This window comes from Rutidosis leptorrhynchoides, chromosome 4 (assembly GCF_046630445.1).
Source record: "Rutidosis leptorrhynchoides isolate AG116_Rl617_1_P2 chromosome 4, CSIRO_AGI_Rlap_v1, whole genome shotgun sequence".
NCBI classification, from domain to species: Eukaryota; Viridiplantae; Streptophyta; class Magnoliopsida; order Asterales; family Asteraceae; genus Rutidosis; species Rutidosis leptorrhynchoides.
The window spans coordinates 124,243,994-124,255,469 of NC_092336.1; the positions used below are offsets into that span (position 1 = coordinate 124,243,994).

At 36.3% G+C, this 11,476-nt stretch overlaps 1 protein-coding gene across 1 annotated transcript; it reads left to right on the plus strand.

Annotated features, from left to right (window-relative positions):
* Positions 1-646: 646 nt before the first annotated feature.
* Positions 647-4,338, plus strand: LOC139840105 (malate dehydrogenase, chloroplastic-like). Its single transcript, XM_071830330.1, has 2 exons — positions 647-845; positions 2,864-4,338. Exon 2 carries the CDS (start codon positions 2,872-2,874, stop codon positions 4,096-4,098), a length of 1,227 nt encoding a protein of 408 aa, XP_071686431.1. The 5' UTR covers positions 647-845; positions 2,864-2,871; the 3' UTR covers positions 4,099-4,338.
* The last annotated feature ends 7,138 nt before the right edge of the window (positions 4,339-11,476 follow it).

Consider the following 11,476-nt stretch of genomic DNA (forward strand, 5'->3'; position numbering starts at 1 on the left):
CAAAGGCCCCACACTTTGTTCAAATATTCAAATCGACCCCCCAAACATGAGAGTAAGTGTCAAATAATCATTCTAATAAAAAATCTTAAATAAACTACACCCAAATATTCAACGGGTCATATCTTCTCGCTCGCAACGAGTTAAATTTTTCCGACACCATCGTTAAACTCGAAATAATTTTAGGAACACAATGTCACTAACTATACGCAAAACGGACGTTTTTTAAAAAATGCTAAAAAATTGGGGTACTTTTCATACACGTTGATTTTGCGTTAAATTTTTAAAAGTCGATAATTACATAGCTAAACGCGGAGATGGACATATATCGTTAATTTAAAATAACATTTAAATCTTTTACGGGTTATACCTTTTAGTTCGACTCGAGTTGCGCTTCAACGACATCATTCTTTAGCCACGAAATAATTTACAAACTAAACGCAATAAAATACATTGAAAACCGAATCTTCGGCGAAAAGCGGGGTTCAAAAACTAGTTGTGGCCTATAATTGAAATTTGAGATCGAGACGAGATGAGATTTGAGATTTTGACTACAAAAGAACCAACGTCAACCACAATGGAACAAATCTCAACCGTTGATACTTGAACATCTACTTTAACGGCCATGATTAAATATAAGCGATCGGAATAATAGCAGCTGAGATTCGTATGGTTCCACGCCAGCGGTAGATTTCTTCGAGGCTCAGAGGCGGAGAAACCTAAATTAACCCCGATTAATCTCTGATAACTCACACAAAAAACACACTCAACCACTTGACCTATTTATCTAACCGCAATTTTGCACACATTTCTCTCATCATCTAAATTCACAGCTGCTTTCAATACAGGTATGTATATGTATGTATATACATACGTATATATATCTTTATCTATCGATGCTGTTTTACATAATTACTACTGTATTGTTTCGAATTACGGATCTCAATGTTTTAATCTCGGTTTTTTAGATCTAGAGCGCATTTTATTTGTTCATATGTGAATTTTAATTTTTAGCTGTTAAGTCGATTTTTTATGTGTTTAAGCTGCTATCTAGTTTGATTCTTTGCTGGATAACTGATTGATTATGCACTTTATGCGTGTTCAGTTTTCTTAGATCAGGAATTTAACAAAAATGAAGCTATGGATCATGAGCTTACGTAGTTTTTAGGGTTTGAAACCTAATATTACCAGATAAGAGATGATGTGGCACCTATTTGGCCTACAGTCAGTCAGATTGAAACAAAAAACTGAAAGATTAATGGAATCTGATCATTAAAAAAATAGGCTAAAATATGGCTTATACCGTAGTTCTATTCTAGAAATTAGTTATGTATATCTTTTTGATCATTTCTGGATTTGGGGGAAAATGCGTAATATGCTGAAGCTAATAGTTCGTGTTTAAGTGTGAAATTGTGTTGTAACCAAAGCCTGACAAATTAAATAATTTGAAAAAAATTTATTCCATGATTTTCTAAACTGTACCACATATCGTCCAGTAATAGTTTCGATGTTGATGTTGCGCTTATGTATTTTTGTTGGACTTTAGATATAGTGTGTAGTGTAGTGTATGTGTGTATGTATCTGCCTCAACAAAAATTTGATTTTGGAGTCTGTATCATCAAAATTCTAGAGTCCTTTTTTAGATCTGAATCTGATCTGTGAATATGATATCAGTTCATAAAATTTGCACATGCGCAGTATGTACATGTATAACCCTTATATTCAAGATATGTGCCTAAATGCTGCACATGTAGTCATTGAGACAGTTGGCCGATCTGCAGTACAATTAGTTGCTATCAAGCACTACCTCACCTTAGCTGTCTTGTTATAGTTCATCTTTGGATTTGGATAAAAAGTATGGAGTCAATAATACTTCCATAGTTACATACATATAACCAACTGAGCCTTTGCATTTTTTCTTCTCAGTAATAGTAATTCCATGCATTAATTTCATGTACTTCCATCCTGGTCCGAAATGCTATTATGGTACTTTTTAGTTTTTTTAGTTTTGGATGTTGAAAGAACATTGTCACAAATGTATTGCTTACTGTTTGGTTCAGTTTATACGAAAATGCTACTAGACTGTGAACGAGATGCCATATTGATCTTTTTTAAATTAATATTCATAACCAATTGATAATGTACTTATACTTATTTGGTTTCATTCTTCCATGTGATCCAATCATAATTATATCTGTATGACTGTATATAAGGTACATTTGGCTCCAAACAGTTTGGTGTAACTATTAGTTGCCCTGCCAAATCTTTATCTTTTGGCTATGTCCTTACCTCTAGCTAATTACATCTGCCAATTACAGCAGCTTACCTGTTCTTGATGTTTGTCATTTTACAATTATCACTTATCAATTGTTGCTTATTTTACTGTATCTTTCATTAAGGTCGTTAATGGGCCAGTTGGGCAGGATGCCCAGTCAAAATGAGTTGGGTTAAAATGGATAATTGTTAATATGGCTGTTTCAGGTAACCCAAAACACGTTAGGAAATTCTATTTATATAAATAAATCGAATAAATGATTAGTATCTCAACTTTAAAATGTGATTCAAAATTTCTATAATTATGTATATATCATATCAATATCAATAATAACCTAAATTTTTGAGTGAAATGATTAAAAGATGCACTTTGGGGAATATCTGCCCATATTACCCATTTCTTTTACTGCTAATGTTCAATAGCTTACATATCTGACCTACTAAGGATACAACATAACCCAACTAAACCTGTTGATTAGAAAATGAGCTGAAATTATCACCATTGTGTTTTTCTGTCTAATATATTGCGCATAATAATCTTTAATTTTTTTTTGTATTTTTTTGTATTTTTTTTTTTTTTTTGTATTTTTAGAGTGTAAGATGGCAGCAACCTCAGCTAGTGCCTTTTCAGTCGGATCAACAATATCCCATGGCTCCAAACCTAACCCACTTTCACAATCGAAGGCATGTGGCATGAATTTCAGTTCTCGAACTACTATAAAGAGTTTTAACGGCCTCAAGGCAAACTGTGAATCAGTCTCATCCTTTTTGGGCAAGGATAGTTCTGCAGTTTTACGTTCCGCTATTAGTCAAAAAACCCAAAACCACTCGCGAACGTCTACAAATGCGCTTCAAGTTCAGGCATCTTTCAAAGTAGCCATCCTTGGAGCAGCCGGTGGTATTGGTCAGCCACTTGCCCTTTTGGTAAAAATGTCACCATTGGTTTCTGACCTTCACCTTTACGATATAGCAAACGTTAAGGGAGTAGCAGCTGATCTCAGCCACTGCAACACCCCGTCTCGGGTCCGGGATTTCACCGGAAATGATGAGTTAGCCAACTGTTTGAAAGACGTAGACGTTGTTGTTATTCCAGCTGGCGTTCCAAGGAAACCTGGTATGACCCGTGACGATCTTTTCAATATTAACGCCGGAATCGTTAAGACACTGATTGAAGCTGTGGCTGATAACTGTCCGGATGCGTTTATTCATATTATTAGCAACCCGGTTAACTCAACCGTCCCAATTGCTGCTGAGGTGTTGAAACAAAAAGGTGTTTATAACCCGAAGAAGCTTTTTGGTGTCACCACTCTTGATGTGGTCAGAGCAAACACATTTGTTGCTCAGAAGAAGAATTTAAAGCTGATTGATGTTGACGTCCCAGTTATAGGTGGTCATGCAGGAATTACTATTCTACCCTTGCTGTCAAAGACCAAACCATCTGTTACTTTTACCGATCAAGAAGTTGATGATCTAACGGTCAGGATTCAAAACGGTGGAACTGAAGTGGTTGAGGCTAAGGCGGGTGCGGGGTCCGCTACACTGTCGATGGCTTATGCTGCTGCAAGATTCTTGGAATCGTCTCTTCGGGCACTTGATGGGGATAGTGATGTCTACGAGTGTTCGTTTGTTCAGTCGGAAGTGACGGAGCTTCCGTTTTTTGCGTCGAGGGTTAAGCTCGGGAAACAGGGGGTTGAGGCTGTGATATCTTCAGATCTTGAAGGTTTGACTGAGTTTGAAAAGAAAGGTTTGGAAGCTTTGAAGGTGGAGTTAAAGGGAAGTATCGAAAAGGGCGTGGCTTTTGCACAAAAGCAACCGGTTACTGCTTGAAGACGATGTTAGTTTTGCGAGGAAGTTTTAGAGAAAGGTAATAATATCCGGCATGCTCAGTTTTGTAAAATTTATTTTCAAGAACTTGTTTGTATAATTTGGTTGACCGAAACCAATGGTCCGCATGGATGTTTTTTGCTGATGTTTTGAGAAATGTAATCGTGTAACCTGGGCTAAACTCAAACTTAATGCTTAATAAAGCCTTCTTGAGGTAGGTTCCAGCTTTGGTAAAGGATGATTTGAGCATCACTCCTTAAGCTAGAATTGCTTTAAATAAAAGTTTGCATATAACATATGACTTGAAAAGCTCGAGTCTCGATATGGGTTCAAGATCTCATAGTTATAGGTGCACAAAAACCGGATCCGGACCGGATCCGGATTTAAAAAAACCGGACAAAAAAAATCCGGATTTTTCCGGATCCAGTTCCGGTTCCGGATCCGGTTCTCGGGGTCGGTTTTTTTTCGGATTTTTTTTCGGAATCGGATTTTTTTCGGATCTCGACCGGATTTTTTTCGGACTAAGATCTTTGTCGGATTTTGTTTTTTACTGGTTATATTTTTACCGGTTCGATTTTTATAACTTTTGAACAACAATAATATAATCAATATAAACAAAATATATAACGCTACAACAATTATAAATAATACAACAACATTTTTATTCAAATGATTAACCACTAAAGATAATATAAATAACAATAACAATACATTTATTTGAACGATACAAGTTACAACTATAAGTATACAAAAGTTAATACATTATTCGAGCTTCGGCATGGCCATCACCCGATAATGTATTACGAGCAAAGTATATTGAGCTTCGGCATTGCCATCACCCATTATACATTACTCGACTACTCGTCTTGCCTTCGTCGTTCGAAATAGTCTTCACTTGCTTCAAATTCGGGGTCATCAACCGCAAATGTTCGTTGGTAATTTGCAATATATTCTTCCATGTTAATGGGATCATATTCACCTTCCTCCACTTCGGTCTCGGTATTTCCTTCGGTTGATGAAGGTGATAATCCCGCTTCTATTTCTTCCATCTCTATAAAATCTTCAACGTCATTATCTAACGGACATTCTAATGACGTTTGATCTTGTATCCTATCTACCCCGTCCAAATAATCCTTCAAACATACGCATACTTCCACGGCTTGGGGGGTAAGTCTTGACCTTCTTTCCGAAATAATTCGACCGCTAAGAGAAAAAGCCGATTCGGAAGCTACGGTTGAGGCTTGAACGGCTAATAAGTCACGAACCATAGCGGATAATATTGGATAGGTGTCTTCTTTTGTTTTCCACCAAGCCAAAACATCAAAGTTGTGAAATTGTTCGGGATTCATGTTTAGTGCAAAGTTTCCAATTTTGTAATTTCCCAACTCGCTTGTGGGTGCCGATGTTCGGGCACGTTTTGAAGCGTCTTCACGTAATTGGTTAAAAAGAGTAATATTAAGGTCTCGGGCCCTTCGAGAAGATGATCCGCTCTCAAATTGGTCAACAATTGGGTTTGATTGTCGACCATAAGTTGTTGCATAAATTGAAAATAATTGCTCAAAGGTGTCATTAAATGCGAATATTTGGTTGTTTATATAGTTGGGTTCGGCGTCTTCGGGACCATGAATACAATCCAAATTTTGATATATTGTTGTCATCAAAAGTTCCACCCCACTAAAATTGATTTTCGGGTCAACAGCGGCCGCAAATAAAAAAACTTTGGGTATTGTTCCAAAATATTTTTTTAGTTTTTTTCTTATGTGAAAAACGGTTTGTCTAAAAATACGATTATTTGAGTTCGCAAATTCGTTAATTTTTTCCGTCATTATATAAAGTTGTTGTAAAACTAGTGAGCTAGTTGGGTAATAAACACCCGAAACTTTTGTCGTTGCCTCTTTAAAAACTTGTAAAAAATTTGTTAATGCTTCCAAGTCATCCCATTCGTCGTTATCAATCGGTTCGGAATATCCCTTTCTAATTAGTCTATTATTAAAACCGATTAAAGTTTCTTTTTGTCGTAATATATTTTCAAACATAAGACAAGTAGAATTCCACCTAGTATTATTATCAAAATAAGGACCTAACCAAGTGCCATTACAATTTTTAACAAAATTTTTATAGTTTTTATGTCGTTCGTTGCTCGTACGATATATCGTTACTAATAATTTTCTAAATTTATCTTTTAACGAACTACAATAAGTTAAACAATCTTGAACGGCCAAGTTTATAATATGAGCAACACAACGTGTATGTATAAACGCACCATTTAAAACCGGTTGCATTCGTATTTTTAACATATCCATGGCACTAGTATTATTAGAAGCATTATCTAGCGAAATAGTAAAAACTTTATCGATTAAATTATATTCAGTCAAAGTGTCTTGTATAATTTTTCTTAAATTATTACCATTATGCGGATAAGCAAATAATTTAAAAGCGATAGTCCGTTTCATTAATAACCACGAATCGGGATGGAACCAATGAGCGGTAACGGCTAAATAAGAATTTGCCGTTCCGTGTGGTGCGGTCCAAACATCACAAGTTATAGAAACTTTATGTTTATATGTTCGAAAACCTTCAATTATATCATTTTTAGCTTTTTTCCATAATTTAAAAGCGTCACGTCTAAGAGTAGTACGACTTACATTGTCATATCGCGGTTGTAGTCGGTTGCGAATTAGCTCCGTAAGCTTTGGATTGTCGAAGTGGTTGAAAGGAAGCCCTTGTTGAATGACAAACCTTGCCAAATCTTGACGAAGAGCTTCTTGATCGTATACAAAAATCGAACCATCCCGACCAAGTGTAGGTTGTGTCGGGTCTTGAGCGGCCCCCGAACAACTTTTTGCAAGATGTTTTCTTAAAGTAGAGTTACCCGAAACACCTAGGAACTTACCACATCTCTTGCAACGAGCTTTTTCTTGATTATCGGTCATCACGCACAAGTCGAAATTAGCCCAAACGTCGCCTTTACGACTCGTATTTTTGATCGTACGAACATCGTTGTTGGTATAACGTTGTGAAGATTGGGCAACGGAAGCGGCATCGGAAGCGGATGCTTGTGAGTTATCCATTATAGGATTAGTAAGTAGAGTTTAGTGAGTAATTATAGTGTAATTATAGAGTTTTTTGAGATTTAGAGAGAATAGAGAGAATTAGATGGTGTGTTTTCAACCAAAACCCAATACCATCTATTTATACTACACTTGAAGGGGTAAAATGGTCAAAAAAAGTTCAAAAAACTGCAAAAAAAACGCTCCAAACGGCTAGTTTTTTTTTGATTTTCGAACAGCAAAAAAAAAAAAAAAAAAAAAAAAAAAAAAAAATCCGGTTTTTATCCGGTTTTCAAAAATCCGGATAAAATCCGGTTTTTATCCGGTATTTATCCGGTTCTGGGGCAACGGCTAGATCCGGTCGGATCCGGATCGGATCCAGGAACCGGATCCGGTTCTGACAGGATCCGGATCTGACAAGATCCGGTTTCGGATTTTTTTTCGGATTTTTTTCGGATCCGGTTTTTTTGTTCACCTGTACTCATAGTGGGACGGTAACACAGCAGAAGTCACTTTTACATTCAGGCCAAAACGGATATTCATAATGGGTAATTTCTACGGGGGTCTAAACCGGTCTGGTTATAGTGTAAATCATCAGTTAACACTTGTGTATTTAATTTAAACTTATATTGAAGATACAACCATGGACTAGAACAACCTACAAATTGTAAAACTAAGAAGTCAAGGTCAACTATTTTTCTATAGGTAAAAGGTGAAAAGGAATTTATTTATTATTATTATTATTATTTTTTTTGGCGTTTGAGAATCAAGTTGCAAGTGAGAAAAGGTTTATAAACTGATCTTTCTTTCTTCATGAACAGCAATTTCATTTCATTATGGGTAAACATAGTGAAACAAGGATTCAAGTAAAACCAATGCTGGTAAACAGCTACTACCATCAAAAGACTATGCAGGCAAAACTAGTGTAAATCTTATATCCTCCAAACCATTAATGATCTGGCAACCATGCTAATCTCTGAAGACTACAATCATCACTATATTTTTTACTCATAAGTTGTCTGTAAATCAAAATTTCAATCTTCAAAAATCTTCACCTTCTTTGGTGAAAGTGAAAGCTTCATACTTCTTTTTTTTTTTTTTTTTTTTTTACTATTGAGCATGGATCCAAAGACACTTGCTTATAGTATTGTACTTTGTCATTAACTTGCTTATAGTATTGTACTTTGTCATTAAGGTGGTTGTTTGTCTTTCGGTCTATAAATCGTATTATATCTTATGTCTAGCAGACGTTTTTATTGCAATCCGTTTGTTTTTCTTAAGATATATAAGATAAATTAATGTCTTATTCTGTCTCCAAACTCGTAGACTTAAAAATATGATGCAAACCACAACAACAACAACAACAACGGGAGCAGCATCACCACTATATATGGGCAAAAAACCGGATCCAGATCCGATCCGGTGACCCGATCCGGAACCGGATCCAAGCAAAACCGGACACAGCAAAAACCGGATCCGGATCCGAGATCCGATCCGGTTCCACCCGTATCCAGTTTTTCAAGAAAACCGGATTTTTTCCGGATATAAACCGGATTTTATCCGATCCGGTTTGTATCCGGATCCGGATCCGATCCGGTTTTTCAAAAAACTAGCCGTTTTTTTTTTTTTTTTTTTTTTGAGTTTTTTTTTGACCATTTTAACCCCACAAAGTCCATTATAAATACATGGTAATGCCTTGGTTGAAAATGCACCAACAAACATTCTCATATTTATTTCTAAATCACTAAATATTCTCTAATCTCTAGTCTAATTATCCCATAATGGATAATTCACAAGCTTCCGTTTCCGCTTCCGTTGGAACATCTTCACAAGGCTACACTACGGCCGATATTGATTATAAAAAAGAAACAAAGCGAAAAGGGGACGTTTGGTCCAAATTCGAGTTGTGTGTAATGAAGGATGGTGCGGAAAAAGCTCGTTGTACACAATGTATGAAGTTCATGGGTGTTTCGGGTAATACAACGTTAAGAAAACATCTTGACAAAAGTTGTAGTGCAAGGCAAGACCCGAGACAACAAACAATGCTGGCCGATGGTTCGATTTTTGAATACGATGCCGAAGCTCTTCGGCAAGATTTGTCAAGGTTTGTCATTCAACAAGCGCTTCCTTTCAACCACTTCGACAATCCAAGGCTTACGGAGCTAATTCGGAATCGACTACAACCGCGATATAGCAATGTAAGTCGTTCTACCTTAAGACGTGACGCCTTTAAATTATGGAAAAAAACTAAAACTGAAATAATTGAAGGTTTTCGAACATATAAACATAGGGTTTCTATAACTTGTGATGTTTGGAGCGCACCACATGGAACGACAAATTCTTATTTAGCCGTTACCACTTGGGAGTTCAAGATTGTTTAACTTTTTGTTCTTCATTAAAAGAAAAATTTAGAAGATTATTAGTAACGATTTATCGTACGAGCAACGCACGACATCATAACTATAAGGCTTTTGTTAAAGATTGTCATGGCACTTGGTTAGGCTTTTGCACTAAACATGAGTGAAGAACAATTTAACAACCTTGACATTTTAAAATGGTGGGAAACAAAACAAGACACATATCCAATATTAAGCATTATGGCTCGTGACTTATTTACCGTTCAAACTTCAACCGTAGCTTTCGAATCGGCCTTTTCTTTGAGTGGTCGAATTATATCGGAAAGAAGGTCAAGACTTACCCCCCATGCTGTGAAAGTATGTGTATGTTTGAAAGATTATTTGGATGGGGTAGATAGGATACAAGATCAAACTTCATTAGAAGGTCCGTTATATAACGACATTGAAGAATGTAGAGTTTGAAGAAAATTTAGCGGGATTATCGCCTACAACAACCGAAGAGAATTCCGACAATGAACTAAACGAAGTGGATGAAGGTGACTATGAACCGTTTGATATGGACCAAACCGAAATGAATGTATCGGGTTACCAACAAGCTTACCTTTCTCTAGTTGATGACCCCGCTTTTGAAGACTACGATCGAAGGCACAATCCTTAACGCGCTCAACAAGATAACACATTTGGGTCATTTGACGACTAAAGTATAACGGGTGATGGCCATGCCGAAGCTCGATATACTTTAGTCTTAATACATTATTGGGTGATGGCCATGCCGAAGCTCGAAATGTATTAATTATAATTGTATTGTTCGAATAAAAGTGTTTTTATTTTTATTATTGTATCGTTCGAATAAAAGTGTTATTTATATAATTGTATTGTTCGAATATTGTTATTTATATTATCTATTGTGTTGAGCACTTGAGCGTTATAACTTTTCTTTATACCGATTATATTATTGTTGTCAAACATTAAAAAAAATAGAACCGGTAAAAATATAATTCGCAAAATCGAATCCTAGTCCAAGAAAAATCCGAAAAAATCCGATCGAGATCCGAAAAAGAACCGGTTCCGGAAAAAAATCCGAAAAAAATCCGACGCCGAGAACCGGAACCGGATCCGGAACCGGTTCCGAAAAATCCGGACAAAAAAATTCGGTTTTTTTTTGTCCGAATCCGGTTTTTTATCCGGTTTGTGCATCTATAATCACCACCACCACCATCAGCAACAACATGAGCAACACCACCACCACCAACACCAGCACCAGCACTTCGTCCATTGATTTTTATATGTTTTAAATTTTGCGTGTTTTATTTTAATTAAAAATCAAATCAATCCAATCTTTTTTACTAGAATAACTTTAAGTTAATTTAATTCTGAACAGTGCTCTATGAGGACAAACCTGAACTTGCTTAAACTAGCTACATTCAATTGAGACTAGTTTTTCATTCGTGTGGAGTGAATCCATAGCTTAGTCCAAATTAGATAGGTGTAGTTTTACACACAATAATTTTTTGGCGCCGCTGCCGGAAAATGGTGAGTTTTAGGTAGAAGTATGACTTTTTAGACTAAGTATATTGTTAAACCACCTCCCACACCTATAGGCTCTGTGAATGTTGTTGCTAGTGATAAACCCATTAAGGATACGACAAGAATTAGTCAGTCAACTAAGTGTGGGGAAATTGAAAGGGAACCCATAGGTGAACCGAATGATGAGGTTATTGATAAGTCTATGAGGAAATTGTATGGTAGGGTTCGTAATGTTAGGTCTGAAAAAGATGATTATGTGAGACAAGTTTAGTGTCAAATCTTTCTAGGAAGAAGTTAAGGGACTTGTGTGAGAAGTCAAAGATTGCGGGTGTTTGGTTGTTGACTCAATTGGTTTTAGATCTTCGGGTGATGGTTCCGATGGGTTCAAGGATGGAACTCACTACCAACTTGGTATTAGCTGAGGAGGAGGCCAAGTCGTGTGCACGA

Bases quoted from the DNA above. Each gene is read 5' to 3' on its own strand.
- LOC139840105 (XM_071830330.1), top strand. From the start codon at position 2,872: ATGGCAGCAACCTCAGCTAGTGCCTTTTCAGTCGGATCAACAATATCC.